The sequence below is a fragment of the Eriocheir sinensis genome, chromosome 25 (genome assembly GCF_024679095.1).
Source record: "Eriocheir sinensis breed Jianghai 21 chromosome 25, ASM2467909v1, whole genome shotgun sequence".
Taxonomy (NCBI): domain Eukaryota; kingdom Metazoa; phylum Arthropoda; class Malacostraca; order Decapoda; family Varunidae; genus Eriocheir; species Eriocheir sinensis.
In genome coordinates this window covers 5,713,893-5,731,392 of record NC_066533.1, presented here as the reverse complement: position 1 = coordinate 5,731,392, position 17,500 = coordinate 5,713,893, and the positions used below count along the sequence as shown (strand labels likewise).

The following is a 17,500-nucleotide window of genomic DNA, read 5'->3' as shown; positions in this document are numbered from 1 at the left end:
ACACTTCGAGGACACATCCCCTCCTTTCCTTCCTCTCTACAGGTATTCTACCCAGCCTCTTGTCTCAGTCTTCCTCCGATGTTTCTCTCACCATCCCGGAAGGTTCTAGTCACTTCGGAGTCTTCGCGGCGGTGTTCTTTTTTCCTGCGGAAGTCCTCTGAGCACGCTTGGTGACAGGTGCCTTGGGCCAGGGCCCGCAAGGCTCGTGCTTGAAGGGGGACACATGCTGTGATGCTCTTGGGAGGCTGACTCCTTTCTCTCTACCCAGTGTGGGTGATGGGTAACCACGCCGGCCCCAGTCTTTTTGGGACAAAGCTTAAGGACAAACTCGACCGGGTTGACAAAGTTGCCAGCTTCAAATCCGAAGGCTCATCACTCATAATGGCCATGTTCTATTTTTATTTTTTTTATTCTGGCCCTGCGGAGGTCTCCATACCTTTATTTTCCTGGGGCACTGGGAAACCGCAGTATCTCTTTTCTATGCATTCACCTTTTTAAAATTGTATTATGGTGACATCCTAAAGTTTTACAGTAACTGCGCTTTATTTGCTTTCATTGTCAGTTAAGGAATTGCTAATCCAAAATGCCGTCCCAACTGAGAGATTGCGAAGTATGTTGCGGGAGGTTCGCTCCTCAGTATTTTAGAAACTCCTCTGCTTGTCGCCTTGTGTTAGCGACCGTAAGTACGACGATTTGAAAATGAAATATGACATTCTTCAAAAACAACACGAATCCCTGAAGGAGTTTGTTGCGGCCAACATAGTTGTGCCGCAGACTAGCGACACTGCCCCTTCTTTGCCCAACCCGACCGTACCGACCTGTGCCCAGGTCACGAGAAATCCGAGTACCGAAGCACCGGAAGACGGTTCCATTCCTGTAAGGAATGGAGCCAGGCCTTATACGCCAAGAAAAATGTTGCAACTCGCGACCTTCAATCGATTTGATATTTTAAAGGAGAAAGTTGATGAATACGAAACCCGGTTGATTGGCGATTCAATGATCAGAGGTCAGTCAACAGAATTTTGCGTTCGTGCTTCATATGAGAAACGCAAGCGCATGTGTTTCCCCGGTATAGGTGTTGATGGCATCACTGCGGCGCGCGACGATGTTATGACCGGCTCAGACCAAAACTCACCGTTCGTCATTCATGTCGGAAGAAACGACGTAAAGGCCAATCATTCAGAAGAATTAATGGAAAAGTATCGTAGACTGATCCAACAATTCAAGGAAAAAACAAACAACATAATGATATCTGGTATCCTCCCGCGGATGAAAGAAAGTAGCGCTTTTTACAGTAAAGCCTTCAGCACTAACAACCGACTAAAGTCATTATGTGCTCAAGAAAATGTCGAGTTTGTGAATTTTTGGAATAACTTTTACAGTGCAAATGACTTGTACGAACGCGATGGTGTACACCTAAATTCCGTCGGGGCGGCTAGACTTGGAAGACTCCTTAGTGAGCAGGTGTCACTTTTCAGAGAGAAAAAAAACGAAAAAAAAAACGAACCCCGATAAAGAACGCCACGTAAACAACCAAAGGACCACCAACCAATCCCACCATGACCATATAAACGCGTGTTACGTAAACGCCCGCAGCATTCGAAATAAATTCACAGACCTGGAAGAACTTGTTGCAACGGAAAACTTCCACATTATCGCCGTCGCGGAGTCACGGTTGAACACAAGTAACAGAGATTTTATTGCGGAATTTAACTTACCCGGCTATTCAATTTTTCTTTGCGGCAGAGAAAGCAGAGCTGGTGGTGGCGTCGTCTTATTTATATCTTATTTATATCCACGTGTTATCAATGTAGAAAGAATAAATAATATAGACACCGTTTTCGTAGAAATTAAAAACCGTTCAAGTAAATTAGTTATTGGCATTGTTTATAGACCTCCAAACCAAGCAATGGAAATAGACAGAAAACTGTTCGAACAAATTTCTAACATATGCAATCAATTTGAAGCTGTAATTATGGGAGACTTTAACTTACCAGTAAAGAGTTGGGGAGGCACGTTAAATATACACTCAGGTCACGATCTATTCAGTAACTTATTAGAAAGTGCGCTTTATCAGCATGTGCATAAACCAACTCGCGAAAATAACATCCTCGATCTTGTTCTCACAACTAAAGAATGCCTAGTTAATGATCTCAATGTTGGTACAGAATTCAGCGACAGCGATCATCGAATGATTTCGTTTAAATAAAAATCAAAGAGGACGTGAAAACGAGTGAAGAAAGAATACCTGATTACCGACGTGCGGATTTTGACAAACTAAGAAATTTACCAGCGAATGCAGACAGGAGCGAAATTTCTGCAGCCTCGGACATAAATAAAGCTTGGGAAACATTCACAGAAACTTTAAGTAGAGCCGTGAATTTATGCGTACCATTCCGTAAAAGACGACCAACAGCCAACTGGAAGCCTAAGTGGTGGAACAATCAACTCAAACGCCAAATTGAGAATAAAAATCGAGCGCGTCGCAAATACTTGATTACAAATAATGAAACATAAAATTGAATTCCAAAGATTACGCCGAGAATCAAAAAGAATCATGTCTCAAGAAAAGAAACCTAGAGCTTCATATTGCAAGCGCCAGCAACACAAATCCTAAAGAATTTTTTGCCTACGTAAGAAATAAAAAGTTCTCACCCCCAGTATTGGCCCAATAACAATTGTAAATGGCGAATCCACAAATGATGATAAAGAAATCGCTAATATATTGAATGATTTTTTTTGCCTCCGTTTTTACAGAAGAAATCTTATCCGATAGGCAACCGGAAGCTCCAAGATATATTGATGACACATCCTTGAGTAGTATTAGCGACATTGCAGAAAGTGATATAGTACAAATTATCGATAATATTAAAGTAAACAAAACGCCCGGCCCAGACAAAATATCCCCGCGTATTCTTAAAGAGGCAAAACATCAGATCAGCAAACCACTCTTGAACATATTCTCAAAGTCGCTAAACACAGGAAAAGTACCACTAGAATGGAAACCTAACTCCTATCTTTAAAAAAGGCGACAAGTCACAACCAGGTAATTATCGACCGATCAGTCTCACGTCAATCGTGTGAAAAATTTTGGAGACGATCATTCTCGGAAAAATGGTAAAGCATTTTGAAGATAACAGACTAATTAAGGATTCGCAACATGATTTTCGAAACAAACGTTCCTGTTTGACTAACCTCGATTTCTTCAACTACATCATTAATGTATACGATGAAAGTCAATCAGTAGACATTGTATATCTGGACTTTCAGAAAGCATTTGACAAAGTCCTTCACAACCGCCTCCTTAGTAAATTGCAAGCTCACGGTATAACTGGTAACATTCATAAGTGGCTCAAAGACTGGCTTACCGACCGTAAACAGAAAGTTGTTATGAATGGTATATCATCTGGCTGGCGAGATGTCAAAAGCGGTGTTCCACAGGGGTCGGTGTTGGGACCTGTTCTGTTTTTAGTGTACGTAAATGACATTGACGAGGGGCTATCGTGTAAAATATCGAAATTTGCAGACGACACAAAAATAGCCAGCAGAGTCACTACGACAATGGATAAAGAACACTTCCAAGCTGATCTCGAACGTTTAAGTAGTTGGGCACGAACATGGCAAATGGATTTCAATATTGAAAAGTGCAAGGTTATGCATATCGGAATCAACAACGATCGTATTCATTATCAAATTAACGGAGTGCGACTTTCTGAAGCCAGCAAAGAAAAAGATCTTGGAGTAATAATTTCGAACGATCTTAAACCGAGTCAACATTGCACAGAAGTAGTAAAAACTGCCAACAAACTGATCGGATTTATTGGTCGTACATTTGAACACAAATCAGAAAAAGTAATATTGACACTGTACAATTCGTTAGTTCGCCCACATCTTGAGTATTGCGTTCAGTTTTGGTCTCCCTATTACAGAAAAGATATAGATAAACTCGAGAGGGTGCAGCGTCGAGCTACTAAAATGATCCCTGGACTGCGAAACAAACCATACGGAGACAGACTTAAAGAACTGAACTTATTCAGCTTATCAAAGCGCAGGCTAAGAGGTGACCTTATGGAAGTGTTTAAAATGTTCAAGGGATTCGATAACGTTTATGTTCATGATTATTATACAGTCTCTCAATCAAGTGTAACAAGAAACAATGGATACAAAATAACGAGGAAGCGTTTCAACCCAAATGAATCAAAACACTTCTTCAACCGTGTCATCAATGTATGGAATGGTTTGCCTCAAAACGTCGTCGAAAGCGAAACTATTTGCACGTTCAAAAACCGACTAGACAAATATTTAGAAGCTAACCCGAACATCCGCTATTTTGCTCCGGTCTACAGAAAGTAGTGTTAGCTTAGTTGTCGTGTATGATCTTCCTTCTATCCAAATAAATTTTCATTGTAGTTTTTCTATACTACATGGTATTCTTCCTTTTCGTGCCAGCCTCGGCTGGAGGGACTGGTGGGAGGGAAGGAGCCTTCGCCTTTTTTTTTTTTTTTTTTTACGTTGTTTATCCCAGCGGGGGGGGTAGGGCCGATGGAAGGCTCTTGGTAAGGCTGGGCCTGATGGTCAGCCCAGCCCGTTCTAGCGCAGGCGAGCACTGTAGCGTGGGCGAGTTTGCATTGGCCATCTTGCATTGGCTCGTGCTTGCCCTTTGGAACTCTTGCTGATGAGCTTGGGTTGCTTCCTGGGGAGGGGGACAGGATTCAGGGTGGTCAGTGCAGCATGTTGGGCGGTGACCGGAAAAATAAAAAGAGTAGCGGCGGTGATTCGAACCCGCGTCGTCCATCACGCGGCGAATGTGGGTCCAGTACGCTATCACTTCGGCCACCGCCTACCTATGCTGTCCTGTGTCTCTGACTCGTATATTAGAGTAAATGGTAGCAACAACAAACAGCCTAGTTAGGACCAAGAGGTCTGTTGCTGTTTGCTTTTCCTTTGTACTCCTTTGTACTCCTCCTCCTCCTCCTCTTCCTCCTCTTTCTCTTCACCTAACTATATTTAAATTCCTCTCCCTCCTCCTCCTCCTCTTGTTCCTCTTTTTTTCTGTTTTCTTAAGTTCTTTCTCCTTTAGCACTCCTTTCCCTTCCTCCTTCTGACCCTCTCCTCCTCCTCCTCCCCCTCTCTTCTCTTCCTTCCCCTGCTTTTCTTTTTTTCTTTCTTGCTTTCATGTTCCTTTTTCTACGTCTCCTCTTTTGCTTTCCTTTCTGGTTCTCCTCCTCCTCCTCCTCCTCCTCCTCTTCCTCCTCCTCCTCCTTCCACAAATGCAATTTATATTTTATCTTCCTGTCATTCCTCCTCTTCCTATTGCTCTTTGTTCCCTCTCTCCTCCACCTTTTCTCCTCCTCCTCCTCCTCCTCCTCCTCCTCCTCTTCCTCCTCCTCCTACTCCACTTCCTACTATAACAACTTTTATTTTCCCCCATCCTGCCATTCATTTTTTTTCTCCTCCTCTTCCTCTTCTTCTTCCTCTTCCTCCTCCTCCTCCTTCTCCTCCTCATTCGCTCTTTTCTATTCCTCCATTTTTATTCTACCTTGCTAGCTCTTCCTCCTCCTCCTCCTCCTCCTCTTTCTCTCTCTTTTTTTTACCTTCCTATCTTTCCTCCTCCTCTTCCACCTCTTTCTTCTTCTTCACAGTCTCCATTAATCGGGTCACGGCCCCCTCCTTCTCCTCCTCCTCCTCCTCCTCCTCCTCCTCTTCCTCCTTTTCCTCTCCTTCCTCTTCTCTCATCCTTTTTTTCATTTATATTCCCTCGTCTTTTCCTCTTTTATCCCTTATTTTTTCTCTTCTTTCAATCATCTTCCTCCTCCTTTTCTCTCTTCCTTCATATATTTTTTCTTTCTTCCTCCTTCTCCTTTTCCTCTCCTCCTTATCACCTCCTCCTCTTCTTCTTCCTCTTCCTCTCCTCCTCCTCCTTCTCTTTCTTTTATTTTACCTTGCAACCATTCCTCCTCCTCCTCCTCCTCCTCCTCCTTCAATTTTTCCTCTTTCACAGCCTCCCATCAACTGCTTCGCTAATTCCTCCTCCTCCTCCTTTTTATCTCCTCATTCTCCTTCCGCGTACTCCTCCTTCTCTTCTTCTTCCTCCTCCTCCTTTTCCTCCTTCCTTTTCCTCTCCTCCTCTTTCATCCTTATTTATTCATTTCCCTTCCTCTTTTCCTTTTCTTTCTCTCCCCTTTCTTTCATATTCTTATTTCCATCCCTTCTTTCACATACTTTTTCTTACCTCCTCCTCCTCCACCTCCTCCCCGTCCTCCTCCTCCTCTTCTTCACTGCCCTTCTCTTCCCTTTTCTATCTTCCTCAAACTCCTCTTTCCTCTTTTCCCTTTCTCCTTCTTCTCTCCCTCCTCCCTTTTCCTTCCTCCTCCCCTTCCCTTCCCCTTCTCTGCCTTTTCTTATCTTTCTTAAAACCCTCTTCCTCCTTCCTCCTCCCTTCCTTTTCTTCTTCTTCCTTACGCTCCTTCCCTTTCCTCCTTCCCTCCTTCCCCTCTCTGTCCCATCATGCCTTTCTTTAACTCCTATTAATTTCCCTTTTCTTTTTTCCTCTTTTCCCCTTCGTTCTCCCCTTTTTTTCATATTCTTCCTCTTATTATTCCCATCCCTTCTTCCACATACTGTTTTCTTATCTCCTCCTCCTCCTCCTCTTCCTCACCTTGTTGTTCTCGATCCTGTAGGAGGCGTTGGAGGACCTTCGCCGCTTCTCTATGCCGATCCCGCCCACGGCCAGCCAGTCCTTGTGCTGCGTCTTCTTCTGCGTTGTCGCCTCCGCCGGGGCTGGCTGGTCCACCCCCTCAGGAGACTCAGGAGCTGCCCTTTGAGGAGCTCCGTTGCCTGAGACTTCGCTGTTCCCTTCCATGATGACTGTGCTTACTTACTTGGGCTTCTGTTGTTACTGTTGTGGTTGGACTTTCCCGTTTGTTCTTTTTTTCTGTCCTTTTCGGGTTTTTCTATCTCCGTTTTTCTTCTATTTTACCGTTTTTTTTATTTATCACTTTTTCATTCACTAATTCCTTCTTTTATTATCCTTTTTTTCTTGCTTTCTTTCGCCTCACTGTTCTCACGTGGACGCTTTTCTTCTCTCTCTTTCTCTCTCACTCGCCTCCCTCTCTCACAGCATCCTTCACGTCCTCTCTCTCTCCCTCTCTCTCTATCACTGAGGCTGCTAAATTTACCCGCACTCACGCTCCTTTCCTTTTTTTTTCTTCTTTCTCTCTCTGTTTGTTTTTCTCTTCTGGGGCTTCGATTCGTCTGTCTTTTGATTTCCTGTTTAGATTCCACGCTTTCTTCCACTCTATTTATTCCACCTTTTCCTTTTTTTTCACTGCCTTTGAATCACTGAATTTTCCTCTCTCTCTCTCTCTCCGTTTATCTCCGTCTCTCGTTACGCCTTTTATCCCGTTTTCTGTCTGTTTACCTTTCTCTGCATCACTAGTTTGTCTCTCTTTCTCTCTGTGTTTATCTCTGTCTCTCTTCGCCTTTTGCTTCGTTTCCCTTCTGTTTACTTCTCCCTTGAATCACTAGGTCACGTTTACTCACCCTCCGTTTGTTGCTCTCTCTCTCTCTCTCTCTCTCTCTCTCTCTCTCTCTCTCTCTCTCTCTCTCTCTCTCTCTCTCTCTCTCTCTCTCTCTCTCGCCGTCTGTTTCTGTCTCTCTGTCTCTCCGTCTCTCTCCGTCAGTGTCTCCGTCGTGTTCACCTCTCTCTGAATCACTAGTTTAAAAATTACTCGCTCGCCCTCAGTTTCTCTATCTCGCTGTCTCCCCGTCTCTCCGTCAGTCTCCCCGCCGCGTGTGTGCTCCCCGCGCCTCGCCACGCCCCGCTCTGAAGGCGTGTGCGTGTGTGTGCAGGCTCCGCGGCGTCACGCTCCCGTTGTAAATAAACTTTGCACTCCCCTTCCCTCGCCGCCGCCGCCGCCGCCGCCCCCACGCCTGCGTCGGAAGTTCGTGTGTGTGTTCGTTCGCCAGTCACCGCTCTCTCCGCCACACGACCTGCATTTGTTTTCCTTTCCTTTGCTTTGAGTTGCTTGATAGGTATGATTTTTCCTTCCTGGTGTGTTTTTTTATCCTTTTTTCTTATTTTTCGTTCTTTCTTCACTATTCTCTTTTTCCTTTTTTTTCTTTTCTATATTTTCCTTTCCTTTCGATTTACACTTTCCTCTCTTTTCCTCCTGCTTCTGCTTTCCGTTTTCCCTTCCTTCTCTATTTTTTATTTATTTTCCTTTCGCTGTACACTTTCCTTTAACTTTCCTTTTCCCTTGTTTTACACTTCCTTTCCCCTTTATTTCCTTTCTCCTTTCTTTTCCTCTCTTTTGCTTTACACTCAGTTACTTTCTCCTATCCTTCCTTTCCTTTCCCCTTGCTTTTTCTTTCCTTTCGTTTTACACTCCTTCCTTTTCCTTTCCTTTCCCTTCCTTAACACACCTCTATTTTCCTTTTCTTTCCTTTGCTCTAACACTCCTTTGCTTTCTTCTCCTTTCCTTTCCCTTCCTTAACACACCTCTACTTTCTTTTCCTTTCCCTTCCCTTCCTTAACACACCTCTATTTTCCTTTCCTTTCCTTTCCCTTCCTCAACACACCTCTATTTTCCTTTCCTTTACCTTCCTTAACACACTTCTACTTTCTTTTCCTTTCCTTTCCCTTCCGTAACACACCTCTACTTTCTTTTCCTTTCCTTTCCCTTCCTCAACACACCTCTAATTTCCTTTCCTTTCCTTTCCCTTCCTCAACACACCTCTATTTTCCTTTCCTTTACCTTTCTTAACACACTTCTACTTTCTTTTCCTTTCCTTTCCCTTCCGTAACACACCTCTACTTTCTTTTCCTTTCCTTTCCCTTCCTCAACACACCTCTATTTTCCTTTCCTTTCCTTTCCTCTAACACTCCTTTTCTCTCATGGCAGTCTTGATGTCCTTCCTTTCCTCGTAACACTCGGCACAATGTCCTATGGCTGTGCTTTATGCAGGAGGAGGAGGCGGAGGAGGAGGAGGGTAATGGGGATAATGAGTGTTGATGGGGATGAAGGAAACAAGGAAGGAAACGAGGAAGGAAATGAAGGAGGAATGTCTCGCTTGGATGCAGGAGTGGGTGGTGATGAGGATAGGAAGACGTGATGAAGGAAGTGTAGAAAGGAGGGTGTAGGAAGAACTAAAGATGGGGTAGTGATGTGAGGAAGGACTGGCGGTGGTGGTGGCGGTGGTGTTGAAGGGAGTGAAGGATACCGCGTGCTCTCCTTCCACCAGCTAAAACCAGTGTGGCCCAGCGGCTGAATGTGGAGCCCCCCTTCGAGCCCCCCTTCGAGCCCCCCTGTTCCCCTCTTTGCCGCCCTCCCTTAACCCACTCTCTACCTCGCCCTCCTATCAACCCGTATCTCCCCTCACCTCCCTTGCTTTTCCCTCCTCCTCCTCCTCCTCCTCATCCCCTCAGTCTCTCCCCTCTTCTCTCCCCAGCCCGCATACCTCCACCTTCCTTCCTTCCCCTCGTTTTCTTCCTCCTCTCATCTCTCTCTCTCTCTCTCTCTCTCTCTCTCTCTCTCTCTCTCTCTCTCTCATTCTCTTCTTTTTTCTTCCTCCTTTTCATTCTTTTTCCTCTTGTTCCTTTCTTTCTCCTCCTTTCTCTTCTTCCTCTTCTTCCTCCCTTTCTTCCTTGTTTCTCTTGTTTCTCTCTTTCTTTGTTTTCTTCTTTTGCTCTCCTCGTTCTCTTCCTTCCTCCATTCCTCTTCTTCCTCTCCACTTTTTTCTCTCCCATTTGCTCTTCCCTCATTCTCTTTCTCCTCATTCGTCTCTCTCTCTCTCTCTCTCTCTCTCTCTCTCTCTCTCTCTCTCTCTCTCTCTCTCTCGCTTTTCCCCTCGTTTTCTCTCTTCCATCATTCCTCCCTCGTTCGTTGATACTCCTCTTATCTTCCTTTCCTTCTCTCCCCTTTGCTCTCCCCTTGTTCTCTTCCTCCCCTCATCTCATTCATCATTCTTCCCCTCTTCCTCCCCTCATCTCTTCTCTTATTTTCCTCCTCTTCCTCGTTCCCCTCACTCTCCCTTCTTCACCGACCTACATGTTCCTTCCTTCCCCTCATCTTCCTTCCTTCTTCCCCTCACCTTCTTCCTCCCCTTCCTCCTCCCCTCTTCGCCCTGCCTCCGCTCTTTCATACTCAGCTTCCTTCTTCCCCTCACCTTCTTCCTCTCTTCTCTTCCTCCTTTTTTCCCTCCTCCTCCCCTCAGCACCTTGCCTCCCCTCTTCCAAGCTGTCAGTGCCACTCTTCCTCCCCTCCCTCTCTCCCCTCTCTCCCCGTCACTGACACCACCCGCACTCACACTGTTTACTAAAGCCAAGTTGCCAACCATTACCGTGTTTCATCACCATTAGCACCACCACCACCACCACCACCACCACTGCCACTACTACTACTACTACTACTTCTATTACTACCACACCATCTTTATCATTTCTACAAGCATATCAATAAACTACCACCACCACCACCACCACTACTACTACTACTATTACTACCACCACCACCACTACTACTGCTGCTACACCAACTTCACCACCATTACTACAAGCATATCAATAAACCACCACCACCACCCCGTCATCACCATCTTGCATAACCGTATCATTTTTTGCTCCTTATGTAAGATTCATCGACATTGCTGCGTGTGTCCGTGTAATTCTCTCTCTCTCTCTCTCTCTCTCTCTCTCTCTCTCTCTCTCTCTCTCTCTCTCTCTCTCTCTCTCTGTTTCTTTGTTTCATTATATCTTTTTTTCTTTATTTTTATTGTTTTCCTTCTCTTTTTTTCTTTCTCTTTGTTTCTTTTCTTACATCTTTGTTTCTTTGTTTCTTTCTTTCTGTTTCTCTCTTTCTCTCATTCTTTCTTTTCTTTTTATCTTCCTTTTTCCTCATTTTCTCTCTCTCTCTCTCTCTCTCTCTCTCTCTCTCTCTCTCTCTCTCTCTCTCTCTCTCTCTCTCTCTCTCTCAGGGTATAAATAGGCACGGCTAGAATCAATCTTTGGTGTATTTCTTGTCGTATACAACAACATACAACAGTGATAACGAACAAGACAAATATAAATGCCAGACGCCCATAGTATACAAGCTCTCCCTTCCTCGGCGATTCCCGTGACATCAATTCCAATACTATTAAAATCAGTCAGCCAGGCCCCGGTCAGCGTTACCAGAGTTTGTGACCCGTAGCTATTACAATAAACATCAGTAACTAACTATTTTAACTTTAACTAGAGCTGAAAATCGATATGTATGTGTGTGACTGGCTTTGGGTCTGGAAACGACAAGTGCAGAATGCTGAATAGGGCAATCTGGTAACTCTGTGGCCCCGATACATACGAGTTCTATACTCTATAAACCACTTTCACGGGTTAATGGCTACACTTAACGTACATATTTCCCTCTGAGTAATAGTACAGCACAAATAGGCCAAGGCATAAAGTACTGGAAGTGTGTGGAGTCTACGAAAGGGGATATTGGTCTAGAACCTGACCTCTTTTTTTTTAGGGTTGATATTAAGTGATGTCTTCTAGGGCCTCTTTCACAGTCCGCCACAGTGGATTAGCACGTTCCCAAACCAATACCAAAGACTACGGTAATTCCTCGTGCAGTGTTTGGCGTTCATATATAAGTGCAGAAATGTGAGGAAACTACACGGGTAAGCTCTTGTGTGCCTCGTGGTGAGCAGAAAACCTCACCATTGTGGACTGTGTGGGATTGTATGGTTTGCTTCGGGCTGTTACGAAGACACGGTGTTGGACTGTGGAATACGCTCTTAGTGAGGGAGAGCTTGGGACGTGACCGTAAGATATACAATTGTGGGACTTAGATATGACTTGACAGATAAAATAATGAAGCTGACATGGAGAAGTAGGTAAGAGAAAGTGGAGAAAGAAAAAAAAATATACACTTGAAAATGCAAGAAAATAACACAAAAGAGCTTACAAATATACACAATACAGATGAACGAATGGTTACACGAAGGGAAAAGAGATGTAGTAAAAGAATTGGAAAGTAATCAACGTGGTATACTTATATAGCTAAGAAATTACTGTTATTATTATTATCATTATTGTTATTATTATTTTATTATCAACATTATTATTATTATTATTGTTATTATTTACATGCGTATACTCCATTTTCCTCCTCTTCCCGTTCTTGTTTTTCCACCTCATACTTTTTTTTCTTATTCTTTTTCCTTTCCTCCAATCTTTCTTCCTGTCTTGGTTTCCTCCTCCAATTCACCCTCCGTTTTCTATTCTGCTTACATCTTCTTTTTCTTTCTTCTCTTTCGTCAATAGCCTCCCATTCGTTCTTCCTTCTTTCTCCCTTCCTCCCTCCCTTCTTTCCTTCCTTTTCACTTCTCATATTTACTCCTCTTTCCTTTCTTCCTTCCTTTTATTTCGATCGTTCTTCGTTCGATTCTTGTTTTCATCTCCCTTGCTTCCTTACTTCCTTCTTAATTTTCTAACTTTTCTTTTTCTTTCTTCCTAACACTTTTCCTTACACGTTTTTTTCCTTCCCCTTTTTTCCTGCTTTCTTTCCTATTAATTCTTCCGGGTTTTACTTCGACTAACTTTTTTCTTTTTTCTTTCCTTCCTATCATACATCTTCATTCTTTGTGCTTCCTTCCTTCCTTTCTCTCATCCTTTCTTCCTTCCTTCCATCCTTCTCTTCTCTTCTGTCTTCCTTTCTTCCTTCCTCTCTTTTCATGTCTTCCTTCCTTCCTTCCTTCCTTCCATCCTTTTCTCTGATTTCTATGTTCTACTTCCTATCTTCCTCTCCTCTCTTCTCATATCTGTCCCTCCCTCATTTCCTCCACTTCCTTCCTATCTATCTTCTCATATGTCTTCCTTTCTTTTTTCCTCTCCTCTCTTCTCATCCCTCACTCTCTTCCTCTTCTCTCTGCCTTTGTCCCTTCTTTCCTTCCTTTCTTCCCTCTTTACTCTGTTCTCATCTCAACTCTTGTCATCCTTCCTCTCCTCTTCTCTCATTTCTGTTTTCCATCCTCCCTTCCTTCTTCTCTTCTCCCTTCATTTCTTTTCCTTCCATTGTTCTCATTCTTTACTTCCTTTCCTCCTTCCCTTCTCATCTCTCCTTTCCCTATTGTTTCTGTCTTTCTTCCTTCCTTCTTTCCTCTGTCCTCTTCCCTGTCTTCCTTCCTTCCTTCCTTCCTGCCTTCCTCTCTTCTCATCTCACTGTCTCCCCCGCCCCCCTCGTTTCCTCCTCTCAGCGGGTGGATATCTGGTTTCTGATGTAGTGGAGGGGGTGGGGGCGGGCGGGGGGCGGTGGGTTGCCGGCGAGGTCCTGGAGGAGGGCTATGGTGAGGCTGAGGGGCGAGGGGAGGAAGCAACATCGCGGGCTGCAGAACATCTTCCCCGCGGCACACCTGCACTCCATACACACGTCCGAGGCCACACCTGCAATTAGGGTAGGGAGGTGAGAAAGGGGAGGGGAGGAGATGGGCTCGGGAAGGCAAAGGTGATGTAGAGGAAGAGAAGGAAATGGAGGAAAAGGAAGAGTTAACGGATTGGAAGGAGGAGTGAGGGAAGGAGGCAGGTAGGGGAAGGGATAGGATAGGAATGTAAAGAAAAGGATATTGGATTGGAAGGGAGGAGTAGGATAGGAAGAAGGGAAGTGATAGGAAGGGAAGGACAGAATAAAAAGGGATAGGATAGGATTGTATAGAAAAGGATAGTAAGGGAGGAACTGGATTGGAAGGGAGGGGTAGGATAGGAAGAAGGGTCGTGATAGGAGGGGAAGGACAGATTAAGAAGGGATAGGATAGGATTGTAGAGAAAAGGATAGTAAGGGAGGAACTGGAAGAAGGGTCGTGATAGGAGGGGAAGGACAGATTAAGAAGGGATAGGATAGGATTGTATAGAAAAGGATCGTAAGGGAGGAACTAGATTGGAAGGGAGGGGTAGGATAGGGAGAAGGGACATGATAGAAGGGGAAGGACAGATTAAGAAGGGATAGGATAGGATTGTATAGAAAAGGATAGTAAGGAAGGAACTGGATTAGAAGGGAGGAGTAGGATAGGAAGAAGGGACATAATTGGAGATAAGAAGGGAGGGGTAGGTAAGGAAGGGAGTAGATTAGGTAGGTAGGGATAGGGATAGGAAGGGAGAGAGCAAGGTAAGAAGCAATAGGTAAGATAGAAAGAGAAAGAGAGAGAGAGATAAGGGAATAGGAGAGAGGGAGAAGTGAGGGGAAGGATGGAGGAAAGGGGAAAAGGAGGAAGGAAAAGTAAGAGGAAAGGGAGGAAAAAAACGCAAGGAGGGGAGGGAGAGAAAAGAGAAGGGAGGGAGGAAGGCGAGAAGGGTAGTTAAGGGAGGTATAGGAAAGGTAGGAAGGAAGATGAATAGAAGAAAGGGAGAAGAGAGAGGGAGGAAGGGGGAGAGAAAGGGAGAATAGAGAGAGAAAGAGGGGGAAAGGAAGGGAGAAGAGAGGGTGGGAGGGAGGGGGAAAGGAAGGGAGAAGAAAGAATAAGGGAAGGGGAGAGGAAGGGAGAAGAGAGAGGGAGGGAAGGGGAAAGGAAGGGAGATGAGGAAGAAATTGGGGAAAGAAAGGAAATAAAGAGAAATGATCAAGAAGAGAAAGTAGGAGTGAGGAAGGGAAGGAGAAACGGAGGAAGAAGGAAAGGGAGGGATAGGTTATGAAGGAAATGAAAAAAAATAAGGAAGAAAATGATGAAAAGAATGAAAGAGAAGAAAGTAAAGGAATGCAGGACGAAAGAGGGGGAGAGGAAAGAGAAGGAAATTAAAAGAGGAAAAAGGGAGATAGGGAAGGAGGGAGGAAGGGTGATAGAGGAGGAGGAGGAGGACCAGGAGGAGGCGATTAAACGAATGAGGATGGGATAGTGGTAATGAAGGAAGGAAGAGGAGGAGGAGGAGGAGGAAGAAGATAAAAAGAGAGGAGGAGGAGGAGGAGGAGGAGGAGTGATAAATGGAGGGGTTATGAGGTGACGAGGGGAGGAAGCTGGAAGGGGGAGGTAAAAGAGTGGGAGGGGAAGAGGGGAATGAGGGGAGGAAAGGAGAGGAGGAACGTGATGTGTGGGGAGAGAGAGAGAGAGAGAGAGAGAGAGAGAGAGAGAGAGAGAGAGAGAGAGAGAGAGAGAGAGAGAGAGAGAGAGAGAGCAGCTTGGTGTTTGGGAAATGGTAGGTTGAGTGAGGAAAGGAGGAAGGGATGAAGGAAAGGAAAGAAGGGAGGGGGGAAAAGGGAAAGGAGAAAAAGGGAGGAAGAGTAAGAAAGAGGAGGGAGGGAAGGAAAAAAAAGTGAGGGAGGGAAAGGAAAGGAAGAGCAGGAAAGAGGGAGGGACGATGAGAAAAGGGAAGAAGGAAGGGAAAGAGAATAAGGGAGAGAAGGAAAGAGAAAGAGGGGGGAGAGGAAGGAAAGGAGGAAGGAAGAGAAGAAAGAAAAGAAGGTAAGAGAAAAAGAGAGGAAAAAAAGAAGGGAGTGGAGGGACGGAAGGAAAATGAAAATGGAAGAGAAGGAAGAAAAGGAATAGATACAAAAAGAATGAAAATGAATAGGAGGGAGTGAAGGGAAAAGGAAAAGGGAAAGAAGGAAAGATAATAAGGGAGAGAAGAGAGGCACGGAAGGAAAGAGAAGGGAGGGAAGGCGGAAAGAGGAAGAGAAAACAAGAGTTCGAATCCGAGCGAAAATAAAATAGAACTTAGTAAGACAGTTATTGAAAGAGAGAGAGAGAGAGAGAGAGAGAGAGAGAGAGAGAGAGAGAGAGAGAGAGAGAGAGAGAGAGAAGGGGGGGTATGTGGCAAATCACCCATCAATCCTTCACAACGTCAGAGAGAGAGAGAGAGAGAGAGAGAGAGAGAGAGAGAGAGAGAGCAGCAACGAAGGAGATCGAGGCACGAAAATAGATCCAAAGCGAACTCAATAGCGGAAAATTATACACACACACACACACACACACACACACGTACCAATCACTTCGCCCAGGTTGTATCGCACGCCCAAAATGGTACAACTCTTATCCTTGGGCACGTGGATATGGTTGTCGTTATTGTGGTGGTCGTCGTGGGGGTGGTCGTGGTGGTGGTCGTGGTCTCCTGCCTTGCGGTACAGCGGGTTGCCTATCTCCCGTTTTCTTCTACTATCGTCTTCTCGTCCTCCTCCTATTTCGTCCTCCACCTCGTCCTCGTCTTGGTGTTCTCCAGGATCCGCTTTGCTGTGACTTCTCTCCAGCCAACGAGCCTCTCTTAGCGCTCTTGATAGGAATTTCTCGTCGAGCTGCAAGATATATAGATAGATTAATATATAGATAGATGGAGGTTGATAGATACGTCGAGAGAAAGTTTATGGGTATTGATATTCGCTTTTTCACTTTTTTGCTTATCCTGAAGTATGTATGAAGTAGTAGTAGTAGCAGTAGTAGTAGTAGTAGTAGTAGTAGTAGTAGTAGTAGTAGCATTATGAAGCAATGTAGGTAATTAGTGTAATGGTTAGGAAGATTAGTGTAATTATGTCTTCCTTTCCTGTAATAGTAGTAGTAGTAGTAGTAGTAGTAGCAGTTGTAGTAGTAACAATATATTAATAAAAGCAGCAGTAGGATTGTTGGTGGTAGCAGTAGTAGTAGTAGTAGTAGTAGTAGTAGTAGTAGTAGCAGTTGTAGTAGTAATAATAGTAATAAAAGCAGCAGTAGGATTGTGGTAGTAGTAAAAATAGCAGTAATAGTTGTAGTGACTGTAGTAGTAGTGTAAGTATCAGGAGGAGGAGGAGGAGGAGGAGCAATAGGAGTGTAATTAGTAGCAGAAATAGCAGTAATGTAGTAGTGGTAGTAGCAGCAGTAGTAGCAGTAGCAGAAATAACACTAATGGCAGGAGGCAATGTCACCACTAATCCCGTGCCCTAGAAGATTAGCAGCGAGATCACAAGAACAACAGTAATAATTACCTCCACGGGAAACGGCTCGTCGAAGGGGGCGAGGGGGGGGCTGCGGAGGGAGGAGGAGGAAGAGAAGGCGGGGGAGCGGGGTTGGCGGCGGCGACGAAGGGAGGAGATTCTGTCGCCGTATTTCCTGATGGGTTGTGGGCGAGCCTTCTCAGGGATGTCTGTGGTGGGTGGGGGGAAGAAGGTGGTGTATTAGAGTCCGTTCGATTTCTGCAATGTCTGTTGAGGGAAGAAGGGTGCGTTTTAGAGTGCGTTCGATTTCTGCAATGTGTGTTGAGGGAAGGAGAGTGTGTTCGATTTCTGGAATGTATGCTGAGGGAAGAAGAGTGCGTTCGATTTATGTAATGTCTGTTGAAGATAGGGGAATGCGTTTTAGAGTGCGTTCGATTTCTGCAATGTCTGTTGAGGGAAGAAGAGTGCGTTTTAGAGTGCGTTCGATTTCTGCAATGTCTGTTGAGGGAAGAAGAGTGCGTGCTTGAGTGCAAATGAGTGCGTTAGTTTTTCTGGAATACTTGTCAAGGGAAAAGTGTGCGTGCATTTTCTGGGGTGTCTGTTTAAAGAAGAAGTGTGAGTGCGTATGTTTG

The 17,500-nt window shown here is 44.7% G+C and overlaps 2 protein-coding genes across 6 annotated transcripts in view; both read right to left on the bottom strand.

Moving 5' to 3' along the window:
- The window catches only part of LOC127003246 (protein stum homolog), a 45,020-nt gene extending 35,750 nt beyond the window's left edge, over positions 1 to 9,270 (bottom strand). The window contains exons 1-3 of one of the 5 annotated variants that reach the window (XM_050869649.1): positions 8,851 to 9,270; positions 7,731 to 8,695; positions 6,659 to 7,514 (exon numbers count right to left, since the gene is read on the bottom strand). In XM_050869649.1, coding sequence (XP_050725606.1) covers positions 6,659 to 6,862 — 204 coding nt within the window. In that variant the 5' untranslated portion in view covers positions 6,863 to 7,514; positions 7,731 to 8,695; positions 8,851 to 9,270. Of the gene's footprint in view, positions 1 to 6,658; positions 8,730 to 8,850 lie in introns of those variants that run through there. The other 4 variants (XM_050869650.1, XM_050869651.1, XM_050869652.1 and 1 more) reach the window with 4 other exon arrangements.
- Positions 9,271 to 10,992: 1,722 nt separating this feature from the next.
- Positions 10,993 to 17,500, bottom strand: part of LOC127003245 (uncharacterized) — a 60,162-nt gene continuing 53,654 nt past the window's right edge. Inside the window, exons 6-8 of the mRNA XM_050869647.1 lie at positions 16,920 to 17,077; positions 15,950 to 16,256; positions 10,993 to 13,423 (exon numbers count right to left, since the gene is read on the bottom strand). Coding sequence (XP_050725604.1) covers positions 13,233 to 13,423; positions 15,950 to 16,256; positions 16,920 to 17,077 — 656 coding nt within the window. The 3' untranslated portion in view covers positions 10,993 to 13,232. The remainder of the gene's footprint in view (positions 13,424 to 15,949; positions 16,257 to 16,919; positions 17,078 to 17,500) is intronic.